This window comes from Glycine soja, chromosome 11 (genome assembly GCF_004193775.1).
Source record: "Glycine soja cultivar W05 chromosome 11, ASM419377v2, whole genome shotgun sequence".
NCBI lineage: Eukaryota > Viridiplantae > Streptophyta > Magnoliopsida > Fabales > Fabaceae > Glycine > Glycine soja.
The window spans coordinates 48,204,962-48,224,125 of NC_041012.1; the positions used below are offsets into that span (position 1 = coordinate 48,204,962).

The 19,164-nt window shown below is 32.4% G+C and overlaps 2 protein-coding genes and 1 long non-coding RNA gene across 6 annotated transcripts; all 3 read right to left on the bottom strand.

Moving 5' to 3' along the window:
* Positions 1-1,062: 1,062 nt before the first annotated feature.
* LOC114375696 lies at positions 1,063-6,350 on the bottom strand. Of its 2 annotated transcripts, none has more exons than XR_003658821.1 (4): positions 4,982-6,350; positions 4,534-4,891; positions 1,804-2,276; positions 1,063-1,512 (listed from the first exon to the last, which is right to left on the bottom strand). It is a non-coding gene; the product is annotated as an uncharacterized LOC114375696 (long non-coding RNA). The 2 variants fall into 2 exon arrangements; XR_003658820.1 differs by having other exon boundaries at positions 1,804-1,914; positions 4,774-4,891; positions 4,982-6,349.
* A 1,255-nt stretch (positions 6,351-7,605) lies between these two features.
* On the bottom strand, positions 7,606-10,660 carry LOC114377426 (uncharacterized membrane protein YuiD-like). The gene is made up of 5 exons (XM_028335921.1): positions 10,401-10,660; positions 9,520-9,676; positions 8,733-8,783; positions 8,533-8,625; positions 7,606-8,086 (listed from the first exon to the last, which is right to left on the bottom strand). The coding sequence occupies exons 1-5, from the start codon at positions 10,553-10,555 to the stop codon at positions 8,027-8,029; spliced, it is 516 nt and encodes a 171-aa protein (XP_028191722.1). The 5' UTR covers positions 10,556-10,660; the 3' UTR covers positions 7,606-8,026.
* Positions 10,661-11,879: 1,219 nt separating this feature from the next.
* Positions 11,880-16,309, bottom strand: LOC114374004 (rRNA-processing protein FCF1 homolog). Of its 3 annotated transcripts, none has more exons than XM_028331584.1 (10): positions 16,197-16,309; positions 15,640-15,746; positions 15,475-15,540; positions 15,263-15,368; positions 14,868-14,910; positions 14,576-14,648; positions 13,987-14,074; positions 13,248-13,304; positions 13,082-13,160; positions 11,880-12,358 (listed from the first exon to the last, which is right to left on the bottom strand). In XM_028331584.1, the coding sequence occupies exons 2-10, from the start codon at positions 15,708-15,710 to the stop codon at positions 12,345-12,347; spliced, it is 597 nt and encodes a 198-aa protein (XP_028187385.1). In that variant the 5' UTR covers positions 15,711-15,746; positions 16,197-16,309; the 3' UTR covers positions 11,880-12,344. The 3 variants fall into 3 exon arrangements, with proteins under 3 accessions (XP_028187385.1, XP_028187387.1, XP_028187386.1); XM_028331586.1 differs by having other exon boundaries at positions 15,640-15,729; positions 16,197-16,307; XM_028331585.1 differs by lacking the exon at positions 16,197-16,309 and having other exon boundaries at positions 15,640-15,772.
* Positions 16,310-19,164: the final 2,855 nt, after the last annotated feature.

Sequence of the window (19,164 nt, forward strand, 5' to 3'; positions counted from 1 at the left end):
ACTTTAAATCAAATAAAAAAATATTTTTTGAGACAAAATCATTTAAACCTCATTTATATATATATATATATATATATATATATATATATATGTATAATATTTTTTAAAATCCATGTATATACAATTCTTTTCCGTATCACAATGAAAAGTTTTTAGCCTTCAATTAATTTATATTATATATTTGCATTATAATAAAGGAGATTTATTTAATCATAATATTATTATTATTTATTAGTAGGAATCAAATCAGGATATTTAAAATAATTTATATCTTACTTAGTCAATTAAATTAGATTCTTAATAAAAAAAACAAACAAAAGATAGAGATATCATATGAGGTGGCGCCTCCTATTTCCTATTTCTTAGATGCTAAAAATCACATATTTTAATAAATACTTGACCAAATCATTATGATAATTAATTTTAATTTTTAATCCATTTAGGTATAAAAAAAAAGTCTAAAAACGGGGTCATGATTCATGAATTAGAATTTTTCTGATTTATTATTAATGAAACAATGAGAGGTATACAATTGTGTGTAGTTACTCTTGCAACGTCAGCAACATGAATGTTAATTTTTTACTTCTATGCGCCATTCAAAGAAAAAGAAACGTACACAATGTTTGTAAATTTTAATACTAGTATATTTCTACCCTCACCTTATATATCCAAGCTTCTTAAGAGCACTGTAACTAGTTCTTCAAGAGACTGCATGGACCACATATCCAAATCACAGTCCTTAGGTGTGTACTGTATCCCCACACCCTCAACATATGTTGGTTTATTTCCATGAAAAATATCACTTCCATTAATATAAATGTGAGTTGTAAATGGGTTAGGCACATTATTGACCTACAAAAGAAAAAGAACACTTACATATGCTACAGCATGCATTAAAATGTTGAAAAGAATTTGGACTAATTAATATTTAAATTCTGCCTCAAATTATTGCCATCGACAAAGTTTTTGAATTTTAATATTTTATTCAAACTGTGAAATTTGAACATCTTTAGCTATAAATATTTTTATGAAATATTTTTATGAAATTAACAATGGTGAGGGAATATTAGAATCGGAGTTATGTCAATCTTAATCTTCTATAAAAGACACAAATTTTATCCTAAATATGTTGTAGAAGTTCGCTAACGAAATCTTGCCTATGAACAAAAAATAGAAAATATAGTATTTTTTGCAAACAATAAAAGCATCAGAGCAAGCAAACGAACAGCACATAAAGACTAGTCAAAATATTTCCTATTTCTTGAAGTGAAGATATAATTGAGTGAAGCAGATCTAAACTGTTTCGGTGATAGTGGCATCATCATCAGGTAGGCATATATGGCAAGATCATCCATGTTGGGGCAGCTTTGGATGCTCAATCCTTTCTCATTTGCCAAATGCAATAGGCATATGAAACACAAATGTGGAGATATGTCAATAATAGTTGCAGCACCATTGCATTTACTAGGAAAGTTGGTCAGCATATGCTTGAAAGATACCACTTCTTTTTTACTGTTTAAGCAACCAATGAAAGAATTAGAACTTATCACTCAACTTCAAATAACAGGAAAAAAAATTGATCATCTATGCACATAGAACAGTAAGGCAAAACATGCAGCATTAACAATGTAAGAGTAATGGAGAAAAAGGTTGACATAACACTATGAAAGAAACATACTGCTGCAAGCATTTTATTTTAGTGAGGGAAGATTCGAAAGGGGATGATATTTCAAGTTTATAACTACACAAGGAATATACAGTACCAGGCAGAGCCTTTCAAGAAATGATGAAACCTTAGCATACCTGAATCGGAATGTGAACGGATTCTTGAATATGGTCCCAAAGTGTTGTTTTCAGAACCTGAACATTGACTTGTTTGGATGTTTTGTCATACTGGACTTCAATTTTATTGATCTGTGTTATTTAGAAATCATCATTCATACTTAAGCTCAAACTGCAATAATTTTTGGCAAAATTGTGTATAGAAAGTAAAATTAATGAAGAGGAATAGAAGAACTCGTGAAAGATATTATCCTTTAATCTGCATGTATGAATTATGAATTTATGATACAATCATACAGAAATATTCATATATCAAGAGCAAAAGTGTTAACAATGTTAACAAAGGCAACAACTACTTGGACAAACACCTCTTAGAACTAAACAAAATGTATGATTTCAATCCAAATACCCAGAGAATCAACCTTTTTGCCAACTTCCTTCCTGCTTGCTTGTCCACTTTCAGCATTAACATTCCCTAAAGTAGTGTCTGAACACTATGATGTAACATCCCAATTTTTCGTAAATAAATTTAAAAAGCTTTTTAGTAATAAATAAATAAATATAGAGTAAATAATAGGCTGAGTATCCTAGGTATAAATAGTTATGTTAAGTTAGCTGCCTCCTTTTGGCCTCATTTTCGTTTTTCCCCTTCTCCTATCAAAACCCTTTCTTTTTCCCGCAGCCCATCAAACCAGTCTCAGAAAAACGACGATCTCGAACCCGTTCACCGTTGGATCGTCGTGAAATTTGAGTATCATGTTCGCAACACAATTCCGAGCATTCTCACCGTTGGGAATTTTGATATCATGTCTGAACTGAGAGAAAAACCCTTCGCATTGTAGCCTTTTTCTTTCCCGCAGAAACCCAGAGCTGTCTTGGTAAAACTACGATCCCGGTTTCGTTAACTGTTGGATTATTGTGAAATTTGTATATGTTGTTCGAAATTCAATTCCGCACGCTTCCACCGTTGGGATTTGCGAGATAATATTCGTGGAGGGAGAAAAAGGAATCGTATGAAGACAATACAAGTGGAGGTTTCAATCTCTTCTCCGTCTCTCTGACGTTTGAGAATTCTATCGGAGCAGTCAGATGAATAATTGAAAGAATTTCCGGGAACCGCTAGAGATGTTGCTATCGCTGGCTGAAGACACGTGAGCCCGCTTAGAGGTAAGGGATGAGTTATTTACAGTTGAGGATTAGTGAGAACATGTGTAGGGATCCTTAGAAGATTAAATTGGGGTTTTATTTTGAAATGTTTATTAAATTGAAATTTTTCCTTTATGGTTATAAATAAAATATTGATGTCCTAATGAAAATTTCTTGATAAATTGTGTTCTTTATATTTGTATATTTCGACCTATGATTTTGATATAATTGTGTAATATTATTTAAGGGGTTTTAGTCCTAATGTTATGATAGTCTTTTATATAAATGGTTATATTGAGGATATGAAATGATGATTCAAATTGTGAGTATGTGATGAATTGTAGAAGAACATGTTGCTGTGAGATTATAATATTGTTATTGAGATTGAGTATAAGTGTAAAGTTCAACATGTGTTAATTTGTGAGATACGTGTAAACATGTGATGGTGAATTGTGATACTATGAGATGTGAAATTGTGAATGAGTTCTAGTTGTGGATAAGTGTGTAATTAACACTTGATGTGAAATTACTTGTGTTGTAAGCTATGAATTGTACAATAACCCGACCAGCGTTATCTTGAGAAAAGCGTTGATGCGCAGTGTTAAAGAGAAAATGTAGGTTTCCTATTTAGGAACCAGTGTTAAATCGTAGCGCAATTGTGTTGAACGTGTTTAAAACACGAGTGTAAGGTCGTGGGTATTGTATAATTCATGAGCAGTGTCTGCATGTAAAAAAAAATTATTTTAGGGGTTGGACCTGAATCAGGAGGGAGAGGCCCTGACGGACTCTTCGGAGTGTAGGCCTTGGGGGTCACCGGGTTTGAGTGCTCCTTTAAGCCTATGCTGATCTCATATGGTTGGAGCATTCTCGCAAAACATCGTGACCCTGACTGGTCTCCTTATGATCTTACTTAGTGAGAGTGACCTGACAAACCCATTGTGTGGTGTGTCTTGTTATGTACTCCTAAGCGCCCCAGGGTGGTTTTTCACTGACATGGTACCACATTGCATATAGAATTGAGTCTTAGCATAACTATTGCATAAGCTTGCTAATTGATGTGTTATTATATCTTGATCGAAGTGTGGGATTCTTGTGTAATGTGATTGATAATTGAAAAGTGAATTTTGAATGATGAAGTGGTGAAGTTACGTGAGCTATGTTTAAGCAAGTGGTATCTCATTTATATAATATGTATATTTAATTGTCTTGTTTCTCTATTAGCTAGGAATGTGATAACTCACTCCCTGTGTGTTGTTGTGTTTGGATCCTGTGATGATCTTGAACTTGTGTTCGGGGGAGCAGATGAATAGGTGGATGACTATGAAGAACTTCATGCTAGAGGACACGGGAACACCACGCTCTGATAGGATGTGACATTAGGATATAGGTTCTATATTAATTGTATGAGACTTATATGACTTTCTTTGAGTCGAGATGACTTTATTATTTATTTGGACAAGTTTGAATATGATGTAGAAGAAAGTGAATGTGAGTCTTTTACCCATTTGAAAAGCTTGTATTTAAAAATGTTTTAAAAATACTTTTAATTAATATTTGAATTTTTATTCCTTTATTAATATATATGTGAGGGGTAGAGGGTGTCACATATGACACCGTGCATTAGAAACTATTAAAAAATAAAAAGTTAAAGTACCGACAGTACTGGAGCCATTCATAGTTCAGACATTCTTAAGATACCGAACATTAAGTAAAAATATATAACTTGTTGTACAATTAAGGAAGAAAACAATCCCCATGTCCCCCATCTACAAAACAAAGGATAATATTGCTATAGAACTAGAAGGGCAGAAAAAGTTCAGAATATAAGAGGGTAATTATTGTAACCTTGCTCAGTATCTTGGCATGCTCTATTCATTCTAGCAAGGACTTTATATGCTTCAGAATGCACCGAATCCACCCTTAAGGAGTATATTGTGACTCCAGCTTCAAGTGTACAGCTTGCCTGCCCAAACAAAAAACCAATGAATATAACAAAAATGCATAGATAAATCTGCTTTTAGTGTCGCAGATGTCTCATTGATTGTATATTTACCAATGTTATCAATTGCAGATGGCGGAAGGCCAAAATTCTGGCATATAAACACACCATTGCGCCTTATGGTGCTGCCATGGCAGACCTTCCTTCACAAATTGCCTATGGCTGTTGGCAAAATATTCACCTAGCGACACCATGGCCACTATTTAACAACACTGATAATTACACTTGCAAGTCCATGTGCGCGTGATAAAAAAAATATATAAACAATAACTTAATTCAAAATATTAGCTTATTATAAAAAAAAAATAACATTTTTAACAGGTTGTTGAGATAACGAAAAATGATTCCTTAAAATTGGCTTTCCAAAGCGAGGTTTTAGCATTAGTGTAGATGGCATTCATTGAAAGAAACTGCATATAAAGAAACATCATATCATAAACACATAAATGTACTAAACAAAGGCACAATTTAGGAAATCAGAACCCAAAAAACCAGGCAGTGCCCGGAGGAAGATGATATTATTTTCTTACCGTTCTCAAAAGGCTAAAATATAATTTTGAACCTAAGCTGATTTTTTTATAGTTTTGCCATTCGAAAGTTTTAAAAGTTTCATTTTGATTCTTTTAAGGCTTAAATTCCTTCCATCAGTTTTTTGTATTAACAGTGTTAACTTTAGCTTATATGGCAAAAGCTCATCTGACACGGCATTCCTCACAATTTGTCGCATCTCACCAAATCGATCAAGATGTGGTAAACTAAAGAAAAGGCCAACTAAGTCTAAGTGACTAACAGAAACAATTTTAGGGGCCAAAGAGAAATATTTTAAACTTAGAGGATAAAACTGAAACAAAAAATTTAGATGAGTGACCAAAATTATGTTTTAGCCTTCTCAAAATTTAGGTATGTTTGGGAAGAAACCGAACTGAAAATTCCAACAAGTTTTGAAAGCAAGGAACATAGAAAAATAATCTGGTGTTTGTTCAGACAGGGAAGAGAATGGGGTGGTTGAGGGTGGAAGTTGGCGGCGAGGGACTTGCGGCGGATGGCGGAGGCGCGGGCTGCACGGGCTTGGGCCCGTTCAAGCTGATCATCGTTGGAGCCCATGAAGAAAGGGCTCGTGGGAGATTGGATACGAGCGGACATCGGAACCCTGTTTTGTGGCCCGTCGTTGGATTAGAGCTTAAGGTTTTCGCCATTGAAATGTCCTTCTCTGAGTTCATGCAGTTGTTTGGTAACAGAAACAGAAATGGCCTGATTTAATTCCCTCCATTATTTGTTGAATTGTTTAGAGAGAGGGAGTCACTTGCCCAGAAAGGAAACTGGTGTTGCCAACTTGGAGGTTGTGTCTTGTGTTTTTTTTTTTTAGGTTTTAATTTTAATATTTTCTGATAATTTTATATTAATTTTAGTATTTATTAAATTTTATACTGTCACAATTAAATAAAAATAATTATACTATACATTTAATTTTGTAATAATTTACCAGTATGTCCGCAAGTGGTTGGGATCTAAGAGCATGTCAAGCTTCTTGGATAAGTTTGGATATATTTTTATTTTAATCAATTGTTATTGGATCTCATGTCCAAGTCCAACAGTCCTTCTTATACGAAAATGGTCAAATTATTAATTTGATGCTTTTATTTATTTTGATTTTGTTATTATTAAAAAATTTAATTTAGTGGCTTAATGTTTAAAATTGATATAATGTTATTTTTTTGTCCAATAGTGAGAAACAGCATTAACTTTTTTTATACGACACACAATAAAAAGAAAAAGACATGTAGTCGTGACATAGGACATATTTATTAGAAATTTAAATGATGTTGACAGAAAGAATAACATTACAATAGTTTTAACAATTAAGAATCAAATTAAACTTTTTAAATAATAGAGAAATTAAATTAAACTAATTAAATAAATAGAGGAATCAAATAAATAATTTAGCCAATAAAGTTAACTGATCACTATTAAAAAACAACTCAAAAGTATAGTACATTTATTTAGTGTGTAGAAAGAGTAAAGACATACATTGCTTGTTAGGTTCCTAACACACTAAATCTAGTGTGTGAAGCTAGAAAATTTAATAAATTTCAAGGATATGATTCATAATTAACGTAACAGCTTAAATGAAATGCAATAAGTATAATTCCAGTAAACAAAAATTAACTCAACAAAAGTTTATGCTCAATAGTTAAAATTAAATGAAACATCTATGTTGCCTAATTCAAAATCAAAAGGAGAATTTTAGACAGCTCACCGTCACAAGGAAATGAGTTACATGTAAATTTCAAAAGAAAAATGTGTTACAGAAAATGCAATAAAGAACATAGTGATAACAATTCTATTTACTCTCAAATCAGCATATGGAACTCCGTAATAAAGAGAATTGTTGACAATATTTTTTAATTTTTATTAATCTATTATTAAAAAAATGTTTGCTTAAAGAAGTTGTCCAATAATAAAAATTAAATTGATTTACCAAAAATGTATATGTTACTAAGTGGGTGTTTGGTTACACGTTAGAAACCGAGAATGTCCGTAAATGACAACCATGATAATTGAAAGCTACAGAGTTGTTTTTACTTGGATGTGGGAGTTTTAGGCGAGAATGGAGGAACCGGACACAAAACCAAACAGGCTTTAACACTACTAATCCATAAATCACGTACAACGGGTGAGAATCAAACTCAAACAAGTATAATTAAAAAGCTCGAAAGTCAAACTGTTATAACCATGGAGAAACAAGAATCTTCTTAATCTACTTGAGGATGAAACACAAAATGCAACCTCCATTCAAGTGTCAATTGCCTTCCAAGTTTCGATTTGCAACAATAGGTGAAAAAATAAGTCAAAAGTGTGATCTCAAAATGTGTTGAACGATCAATTAAGACAGAATTAACAAACCAATTAATTACTGTGTACAAGAGAAGTCTGAATGTCCATAAGTCAGGACACAGGATCTTCAAGGTGAGCCTTCAACGCACTTTACTCACTTGCAACAGAAGGCTTTTATGCCCTTTCCATGATGATCTCATTTCAGCCATGTACCGACAATTTTTACAAGGTAGAGGATTAGTATCAGTCACATCACATAGCATCTTAACTTGATCTTCTCATCAAAAATGCTATAATGCATCCCAATGTGCCACCGGCAACAACCTGTACAAAAGAAAACCGTAATCACTGCCTCACTCTGGTTATTATTTATTAAAATAGGTATGCAACAATCAAAAACAGAGGACCCCAAAGCTTCCCACAAGTAATGGTTCTTATAACACAGCTCCTGCATCCTAGTATACCACACGTGAGAAACCAATGTAGTAATGTACCAATAATGCTTAGCAACTACGTAACATAAATATGATGGCGATTGGACTATGAAAAGTAGGGGCAGCTATTATGAGGATCAGCCAAACATGGAATATGTATTCCAAGAGCTTCTGTAGAATCTCTACTCATACATATAAATACTCTAACAACAGATATTACTTGCCAATGAAAATCGAAGTAAATTGCTGGTCACCAAAGAGAAGAGAAAAAGTAGACATCTATCATAACAAGGAAGCAAGGGAACAACCTTAAGCACCACAAAAAGCACAACACACCTGAAGTGGAGTATGACCAAGTGAATCACGCAGAGGTCTAACATTGGAACAAGGATGTTCTGGAGGAAGTTCGCACACAATTTGATTAAGCAACTGCAGTACACAACAGAAACAACATATTAAATGTGTGTGTGTGTATATAAACTAAGGGCACAATGCAAAGCAAAACAATAACACTACCATCGTGCAAAGAAACTTACTTCTGCTTGTCTACCTGCATGAAGTCTAACTCCCGTGGCATCATACATCACCTACAAAAGTTACAGAAAATCTAATCATCCCACTTGATTATAATAAAGATTCCTTAAAACAAATTATAGTACCAAAGATAAGGAAGCTCAACACATTTGTCAAATGATTCCTTAACAATTTCTTCTAAAGAGAGAATTATGAAGGAAAAAACAATCAGCATATTGTAGAATCTTCCAATGTAGACACAGTTTACATGAGACAAAAAGATGTTACTACATAAGAGCTATAACTTTCCGAGACTAAAACCAATATATAAAAGAAGTAATAATAGTAAATTTCATACGCATACAATGTATTCTTTAATACTCCGTCAATTGAAGAATCATGACAATCATAATGGAAATGTTAAATTTGCTAGTGGAGTTGTTTTTCAGAGGATATGGAATAACTTGGAATCGTGGCAACGGAGGATTCAAAAGGCAGAGATCCCCACTAAATAAATATTGTAGATGAAGCTGAAAGAAAATCACAGAAAAGTTGTATTTTATTTCTCTTCTAAGTCCCAATTTATGTAGGTCATTGTTAAATGTTAATCTTGATCATAGTTAATTAATTAATAAACTTTTTCAGACTAAACACAAAAGAAAGCAAAGTACTATGTGAACATATTTCCAGACATATCAAAACCAGGAAAATGAAATAAAATGCACGAAAAACAACATGGGTAAATGTTTTGGCAAATCAGGGAACATATATTTTAACACAAACAAATCAATAAAAATATAAAATACATACAATACATGCCAAGACCACTGCAATAGCAAAGGCGGGTGACCCTGCCCCTTCTTGGAGACATATAGCAACAGCCAGAGCCGAGACCGTTGCAGAATGTGACGAAGGCATTCCACCCGAATCAAGCAACCTTTTAGAATCCCATCTCTTCTCCTTATACCTGAATATCTAGGAGAAAAATTTTGGAAAAAATTAAGCTCATATTTCCAATCTCATACAAATTATGCTGATGTTTCCAATCTCAAACAAATTATGCTGATGTTTCCAATCCCATACAGGTCTGCGCTAAGAAATTATTCAGTTTTAGAGACAAAAAAAAAATGCAATATCGTGTATTCAAACCTCCAAAAATTTGCTTACACTCGTGAGAAGACGTCAGCAAACACATGCACCAACTTAAACTAAATATGATATTCATTCCATTTTCACGGTTGGAAAAATTAACGGCTTAAATCACTACTTTTCTACTGAAAGGTAAATCCCTACAATACTAAACCAGACATTTGATTGCTCAAACTATAAGCACAGCAGAAAGAGTTTTCTCCCTAGATTCATTCATTCGCAATTCTCTAATTTCTAGAACAGAAACCAAAAGGCCGGACCGTACTTTAATTTCAAACCCTAAAACCCAAATCTCACTAAATTCCTAACCAAATATACAGTCTGAAACACGAATTGTCGACGAAAACACAAAATATTTGCAACAGAAGCGTCCAAAAAGGAAGTATGATGCTGGATCCTAAAAAAAAAAAGACAAACGCGCGCTTTTCTCATCGCAGTGTTTTGATCTAACGGATGAGGGAAACAACGATTGTACGGAAGATAAGTGAGCTAAACATAACGGAAAGGAAACGCGATGGTGAAAGTGTGAGAGACGGACGCACCAGGAGGTGAAGATCTTGAGGAACTGAGCGAGAGCGAAGGAGAGAAAAGCGGAGAGGAGAGGGAGATTGGTGGGAAGCGCGTAAGGGGTGGATGCGGTGGTTGCTGCTTGCAAGTTGGCCGTGACGTCCGCCATCGTCAACACTTCTCCGCCCATGTACCAAACTCAACAACTCCTTAGGGTTGGTAAGTTACCCTCGCCCGCACTCCACCTCCTACTCCTTGCTTCTCTGCTGATGATTGAGTCTACGCAGACAAGCCATTAAATTCAATATTATATTCATATTATATACTACGATTTTATATATGGAATTCATTCATTACATTAAAAAAAAATTAAAGTACAATTCAGATTCTATTCTTAAAAAAAAACATTTATGAATCTTACAAATGTATCTTTACTTTTATTTTATTTAATCTAAAATATAAGTTACCAAATTCATTTTTTAATGGAAATTGTACATTTAAGATTTGACTTGAGTAACGATATTTAATAGAAAAAAGAAAATTATATATAATTAGCACGTGTGATTTATTTACTTTTTAAATAAATATAGTCAAACATGTTAGGTATGAGTTACTTATTCTTATAAATAAAAAAATAAGTAGTAATATACATTTTACATAGTACTTATATAAACACATACTAGAAATGTGAAGTAGTTTTAGAATTTTGATAAAGCTTTTTTTTTTTAATATTAGCACCTTATTAATGAGTAGTAATGCAAAGTCTTCAAATATATATGATAAGAAAAAAAGGAAAGAAAACATAAGGTGAGTAAAAAAAGTGTTGAAGCTTGGAATTGATTTATTATTATTATTATTATTATTATTTAGAAGGACATATGTCCTCCGTTAAAGACAAATGAATATTCGGTTTGATGGGAATCAATCTCCCAACAAGAGCTTCTGTTTTTTTTTTTAATAATCCCAACAAGAGCTTCTATTTTTTTTTTTTTAATAATCCCAACAAGAGCTTATTCTATACACAAGATTTAAATTTAATAAATTTGGTTTTGAAAATACAACTTACATTTATATAAGTCCAACGCACACGTAGATTTTTAAAATTTACACTGGTAATTTGCTTGCTTGAGTTGAGAGTTGAGACTCCACTTAAGTCGCATCACTAGATAGTAGAAACGTCATCTTTCTACAATTCAAGACACCCCTAGATGCAGCATTCAGATCACATAATACGGAAATATAGGCAAAATAATTGTTAAACCTTCTGGAGCGTGAAACGTTAAACTAATACGCAAAATAGCTTGAATTTTCTTCTGGGCAATGATAATTAGATGGTACAACATTGGTTAAACATCCTCTTTAGTCTTTATGTTCAACCGGATTAACTGTTTGAGCAAACAAGTTTAATCAAATGAGCTGTTGGGTATAATTTACATCTAATAATATGAAATATATTTTTATAATAAAATACGTAAACTAATTGAAACACAAATTCTTTTGGTACTCCGCTGGCCTTTAAAGAAGAAAAACAGTGATTTTGAAATTTCCAGTTTCCAACTCAGTCTTCTGGCATGTCAAGCTTGAAACTAATAAAATTTAGATTCAAGGAAAATAAGGTTTTTCTCTTGCAACAAAAAAAAGTATCGTTTCAAGAGAGTTAATTGCCACAAGCCCAGAACTATGAAAATGTCATCATAGTTCAGACACTCTCCAAGGTTTACCATGATACATTAGATAGGCAATATGAGGAAAACAAAATTTGACAGAACCTAAATCTACCAACTTACACTAAGAAAATTTCAGGTATAAACCATTGAAGTGATGCTTTTGTTCAAGTCTCAAGCTTCCGATAGAATTCAGCCCAGCCAGCAAAAGACCGAATATGCTAGGTACTGTAGCAGGATTTCATACTTCACGACCAAGAAATTAGTATCAATATTATTGTTATAGCCAGCTCTGCCTGTTTTAGTTTTACTGCATCAAATTCTTGGAGCTGCATTGAGAATCGCAAGTGATGAGTTTGAGTGCCAGATATATATAGGAAAAGACTCCTTTTGCCTTTCATATATATATATATATATATATATATATATATATATATATATATATATATAGAGAGAGAGAGAGAGAGAGAGAGAGAGAGAGTAAAAGACTCAGATAAAGAAAGAGTAAGTATATAACAGTACAGTATTGGCACTGCTAATTGCTAATAGAATTAATAATTCATGTCCAGTCATGACTGCCCAATGATGAATTGATGACACTTCACTATCAACAACTAAAAATTACATTTACAAGGGAGGTACAATGAAATTAACTAATTTAAGGTGCAAAAGGCAAAACTTTGTTAAGCTTTACAAAAGAATTGACTTTAAACTTACCCAAAACATAGCATTATAGCAAACGAGAGATAACATAGGATCTGTAAATGTCTTCTATGATAATAGAGGATCATACTGACCACAGTTATATACATAAAAAAATCACTGTTATTATCCATTTGCACATGAATTCAAGTTGTATTTCTCTATGAAGGTGGCAATGTCATGTTCATGTGTAATATGTTGTACGTTATATATTTACAGAGATTGGGACAAAGTCAATGAAGCTTAATTTATCTAGTTTCTAAAAAGAGCTATGCAATGTTGCGTTGTCCAACAAACCAAGTTCAAATTCATGTTAGTCACTATAAATTTCACTAAATAAGAGTATCTACCTCCACCAATTGTTGCTTCAGGCAATCGCTCAATCGAGTACTTGCGTTTGGTGATGTACATTATTGGAACACCGGGAATCTGTAATACAGAAACCCAGATCATGGGTCTGGCATCAGGGTCCAATATTAAAACAATCAAAGATGGAAAAGTGAATAATGACTTTACCTTCCGAATTCTCCTCTTCAAGTCCCGATCACATGTTGCAACAATGTAGCACTTGTGCTGTTTCCAAAAAAATGGTTTATGTGAATAAAGGGGGAAAAACACAAAGAAATAAGCAGCAAATACGTGTTATCATTACTTTTACTTGAAAGTATTTCTAATAAAACTGTTAACCTAAATGAATATCGAATAGACGAATATAAATTGCAAAAGCAAAGAATTTGGGAATGAGTTCCTTAACAGCAAGAATGAAGCAAGTAATACTCAGAAATATCCATCTCTTAGCCATGAATTTAAAAATGAGGGAAAAAATTGCTAAAATTTTTCATAGTTCCAAATTACAACTTGAGAGGGGTGATATTCTATTGGATTCCAATATTCTATTCAATATGCATCACAAAAGTAGTGGTAGAATTTTGTTTACTGATCTAGATGATCATACACTGCTAAGAGATTTAAAATATCATGGTCCCATATAATAGGAAATAGGTAACAACCAATTTACTAGGGTTTTTGAATCAACAAAATTTACCATCATCTTATATTGTTCTTGCCTTCATTATTGAACCAAACAAAAATGTAAAATTGTTTTCTTTTCCCATTCCCCAGGATCGCAATACAGGTAAAAAAAAAACAGTAAAAAGACTATTTATCATCCAGCTTGAAAAATCATTAATTAATCTTAATAATCAAATTGCTCCCAGATGCTCCTTAGCATTTAGCTCATAAAAATATATCACACCTGAGTAACTCTCTCAACAAGGCAGTCATCAGCATAGGTCCCTTTATGAGTACATAGTATTCTCTCAAATCGAGGATCCTTGGCAATCCTGTTATGTATAAAAGGGATAAATAAATACACCCAGAAATTGAAGCAAGAATAATATAATTCCTTTTCTCTACTAGATTGAGGGATAAATCATACAAGAAATGTGATCAATGACATGGCAGCAAAAAAACATGATATTCCATTGGAAAATAAAGTCCAGGAGTCCCATGATATTGTTTGACCTTTGTGATTTTGTCTTTTAAAGAGAGATGATTCGCTCTTTGGAACTTAATCCATTTGTAATAGATCCCTCACATGTCTATCCTTAACAGAATGTGATAATGGATGAAATTATATGAACAATGATATGGCAACAAAAAAACCGTGATATTTCAAAGGAAAATAAAGTCCAGGAATTTTTCGGTTTTATATGGGTACGTACATCTACCCTCCCCATACCTCACTCTAAGGGAACCCCCTCATGCATTGGCTCGCCCTTTTTATATGTAAATCTCAAATGTTTGAAAATATAAACTAATAATCAAGAAGACATAACATCTACCTTAGAGCTACACGATATTTTTGGCCTAACTTCTCGAGTTCTGCCATCACACAGTCCGTAATACAAGGGGTGCCTGAAAATCCAAAATATCAATAGAACAAAGGTAATAATAGAATATGGGATGTTTGATTCAAATATACAATGCCAATGCCACATTACAAAGACGAGCTTCTTAATCTTGGCAAAGGATATCACAACATAATATCTAAAATTAATATGAACCTCAGCATTCAGTTAAACTAAAACAACAAATACATAAATTAAGACAAGTAATCATCTACTTCAAACTCACATTTTGCATATAAGCAGTCCATCATCCCTTTCTCCAGATCCAACTACATAAAAAAAGCCAAAAAATTGTGAGACACTACCAAGGAAACTTCAAAAATCCATCACACACTAAAATACTTTTGATATTTTTATTCAGTAATAGAGTTTAAAGTTAGATTTATCATTGCAATCCTTTTGTGAAAACATCATGAGCATCGTACGTATGCAATCTACATACAGTCAAACATTATCAATTCCATATCACATACTGCAACTTTGAACGGAGCATTCCATGTAAACGTATATATGTAGAACCAGAACTGTCATTTGTTTACTTAAACGAGGGAAACAAATATTACCCCAACAAACATTTCCAAACAAAAAGCTATAAAATTAAAGCAAAAAGAAGCAACTCACTTTATTTTGGATCGAGAAATTGATGAAGTTGGTGTCCACCAAAACACGATAAGGGGGTCCCAGTGCAGTGTTGTATTGAAAGAAAAGCGCTGAAGAATGAGTTGGACTGAATAATACAAATCCAAACCAAAGATTAAAACCAAAAGAACAAGGGGGAAAAGCAATAAACTCAGTCAATTAGAAGGGGGGAAAGAGTGAGGATGGAAGCTTACACATTTCTGGGTAACTTTTCCTTCATAAGATTCTTCTTTTCTGGGTTCAAAACCTCTTCTTTGTAGCTGAATTCGACAGGATTTCAAGGAATGAAATTAGAGCAAAACCAAGCATAATAAAAGAACCAAATTTTAGGAATTGAAAAGAAGAAGAAAAATACTCACCTTTTGATTGCTTTGGAAGTGACAATCTTCTTCATAACAGCAAACTTTGGTCCCTTTTTAGCTTTACCCATTGTGGGCGGAGAAAAAGAGCTAAATTATGCAAAACCCTGGTCAGAACCAGAAATCAACAGCCCTGGCTTAAATTATCTCATTACATCAAATTGTTTAAAAATTGAATTTAAATATTACAACAGGGTAAATACAGGGAGTACAATACAGTAGAGTGGGTTTCCAAGTATTGCAACAAAATTGAATGACTCCACTTCAGAAAACAGTATTCATAAGGTTTTTGATGAATTCACGTGCAGTATTGAAATTTAATGAATCCAAATAGAAGTAAGAATGATGTTCGCAGGTTGGTAAGAAGGTGATGCTTCTGGGTAATCAAATCAATTTTATAATATAAGTTGAAAATTGACATGGTTAGTGCATCAATCAAGCAGGAAAATAAATAGAAAATAAGTATTAACTAAAGAATTTATGTACGGTGAAGCTAAAGCTTGGGAGCAGAGAAAACAAGAAGAGCCGTTTGGGGCTGAGAGCAGACGGAGGAGTACCTGCAGGGCTGGCTGAGAGAAAAGCGGCGCGCGAGAGAGAGAGAGAGATGCGCAGGTTCGTCGTGGGGTGGAATAGCCGCACAAGGGGAAAATTACTAGGGAAAAATATGAAAGACAGCAAGTGAGACGTGAGAAAATAAAATAATTATATCATCAAAATTTAAAATTACGAAGAAAAAAATCATTAAATATTTCTCTGGTTATTTAGTTTAAGTAATAATAAAATTAAAAAATTTCATTTATTTGAAGGAATAAAATATCATATAAATAAAACAAAATAATATATAAAAAATATTTTATTTAATAAATTAAAGGCCGTGCAAAAATTCTGTTACATTATCCACCAATCCATAACATTACTTTAAAGTACTTATTGTAGATTTCATGTTATTTTGTTGTTTAATTTGAATTTATTTAATATATGATGATAGTTTGTAAAAAAACATTATGCTAAGACAATTTGACAAAATAATGAACGGTCTAGATGCATTATTTGAAACCATTTATATTAATTTACAGTAACTAGAATTATTTTAGACATTTACTAATTTGCCGCCTTTATATCCTTTTGGTAACTACTAAAATCTTGTAAAATTTCTTAGCGCCCCTAGATTTTGTAACAACACATTAGAAAAAAAATCCAACTCATTTAATTAAGCAGGTTGTAAATCACGTGTATCATGATCATTTTTTTACGGATAAAAAAAAAATATCACACTTACACTCCTGGATCAAACCATAATTGATGTTTTCTCCATCACTCTCCTACCTATCATCATTTCCTTTTCACTCCTATTGTTTTTAAACAAGAGGAATTATTCAATCAAATTCACATATGATATCAGAATAATTTTTTCTTGTCGCCAATAAAAGACTAAGGTGTTGATTGTGTTCTTTTTGGCTGTGAGAAGCAAGTAAAATTTAAAATATACTTTTTTTATCTTTGAATTGTAGGAGTACTTGAAAATATTTATTTTTGCATGATTGGAATTTATTCTTTGAAACTCTTAATAATTTTGTTAAGGTATTTAAAAGTGGAGATTGGATTTTTTATGTTTTTAATATTATGAGTTTATGATTGATTATTATTTATTACAACGAAAAGATAATATAGCCTATAAGTCGAATATTCATAGTATATATATTTTTTGTTTGTCACAACAAAAACATAATATGGTCTATATGCACATAATAGAATGAAAGTTTTTATAAAATTATTATTTTTTAATACAAGTTTATATGTAATTCTAAAAGTTTTCAAGGAGATATAATAGTTTATAAAAGTGAGTTGTATTTAATTTTCTTTTATTTAGTATCATTTAAATTCTTTTTGGATGTAAATACTCATGCTATGTTTGTTCTCTCTTTTATGTTCGTTTTATGTTTTCATGACTTAACCCTTTCTTTCACCTCCTCCTCTCCAAAGATACACAAGTGGTCTGACTTCTTGAAATTTGTTGACTTATTCAGGAATTTGCTTATCTTTTTGGTAGGCCTCCATTGCATTTAAAGAGAGTATTTTTTTTTTTGCCCTAATATAATACAACTATAGGAATAAAGGTAGGAATAAATATAGAGAAAATTCATTTATTTTGAGATGTAGATGATCCTATTATATAGATATACTTTTGGTGTAATTATGATATTTTGTGTGACATACATATAAATAAAAAAACATATAAAAATATGGAATTAACTAAAATAATTTTATTCAATTGAAATAAAAACTCATGTCTCAATGTCACACCCTATCAAAGAATTGTGTCACAGTGTCCTCTAGCACGAGGTTCCTTAAAGTCATCCATCTAGTCATCTGCTCCCACGAACACAAGGTTCAAGATCATCAAAGGATCTAAACACAAACAACACATAGGGAGTGAGTTATCCCATTTTTAAATAAAATACAGATAAACAAATACATTGTCAATATAAATTATAGAAGTATTTATAACATAACTCAACTTAATATAATCCACATTGTTTCACCACTTTATCATTTAAAATTCATTTTTCAATCACCAACCATGTTACACATGAATCACACACCTCAAGTCAAAACATGACAACACTCATCAATTTCATAATAAACAATTCACAAACATTATGCAACATTTATACTAAGACTCAAACTCATATGCAATATGGTATCATGTCAGTGAAAGACCACACTGGGGTGCTTAGGAGTACATAACAAGACACATCGCACAATGGGTATGTCAAGTCACTCTCACAAAGTAAAATCATAAGGTGACCAGTCAGAGTCACTCTATTTTGCAAGAATGCTTCAATCATATAGGATTAACATAAGCTTAAAGGAACACTCAAACCGAGTGTCTTTACCCCTAAGGCCTAGACTCCGAAGAATCCGTTAGGGCATCACCTTCCTGATTTAGGTCTGACCCCTAAAATAATTTTTGCACGCAAACATTGTTCATGAATTATACAATACCCACAACCTCACTCGTGTTTCAAATACGTTTAACACATTGTGCTACAATTTAACACTTTAGGTTTATAATTAGGAATCCTACATTTTTCCTTTAACACTACACATAAACACTTTTCTCAAGGTAAATATCAGTCTGATTATTGTATAATTCACAACTCACAACATAATTATTGTCACAACAAGTGTTAACCACACATTTATTCACAACCAAATTTCATGTCCATAGTTTTAACATATCACAATCCACCATTACATGTTTACGTGTATCTCACAGATTAACACATATTCAATCTATCCATTACACACAATTTCAATTACAATTTCATGATCCCAATATAACAATTTATTACCCTAATATAGTAATCTTGTCCAAAATACAAACAAATTGTACGAAAATGTTTCTCACAACATGGGGAGTAAAACCCCTCAAACAATTTCACATAATCATACAGGAAAATTTACAATACAATAAACATTTCAAAATAAACTTCAACTTGATCCTCTAAGGATCCTTACACA

What these genes read in the sequence shown, in the direction of transcription:
- LOC114377426 (XM_028335921.1), bottom strand. Translation starts at nt 10,555, where the DNA reads ATGGGCGGAGAAGTGTTGACGATGGCGGACGTCACGGCCAACTTGCAA. An exon ending in CTCAAGATCTTCACCTCCTG is followed by an intron (nt 9,677 to 10,400) that starts GTGCGTCCGTCT and finishes CTAGATATTCAG; the next exon opens with GTATAAGGAGAAGAGATGGG. An exon ending in ATGCAGGTAGACAAGCAGAA is followed by an intron (nt 8,626 to 8,732) that starts GTAAGTTTCTTT and finishes TGTGTACTGCAG; the next exon opens with TTGCTTAATCAAATTGTGTG.
- LOC114374004 (XM_028331584.1), bottom strand. Translation starts at nt 15,710, where the DNA reads ATGGGTAAAGCTAAAAAGGGACCAAAGTTTGCTGTTATGAAGAAGATT. An exon ending in GAAAAGTTACCCAGAAATGT is followed by an intron (nt 15,369 to 15,474) that starts GTAAGCTTCCAT and finishes TGTATTATTCAG; the next exon opens with TCCAACTCATTCTTCAGCGC. An exon ending in TTGTTGAGAGAGTTACTCAG is followed by an intron (nt 13,305 to 13,986) that starts GTGTGATATATT and finishes TTTTGGAAACAG; the next exon opens with CACAAGTGCTACATTGTTGC.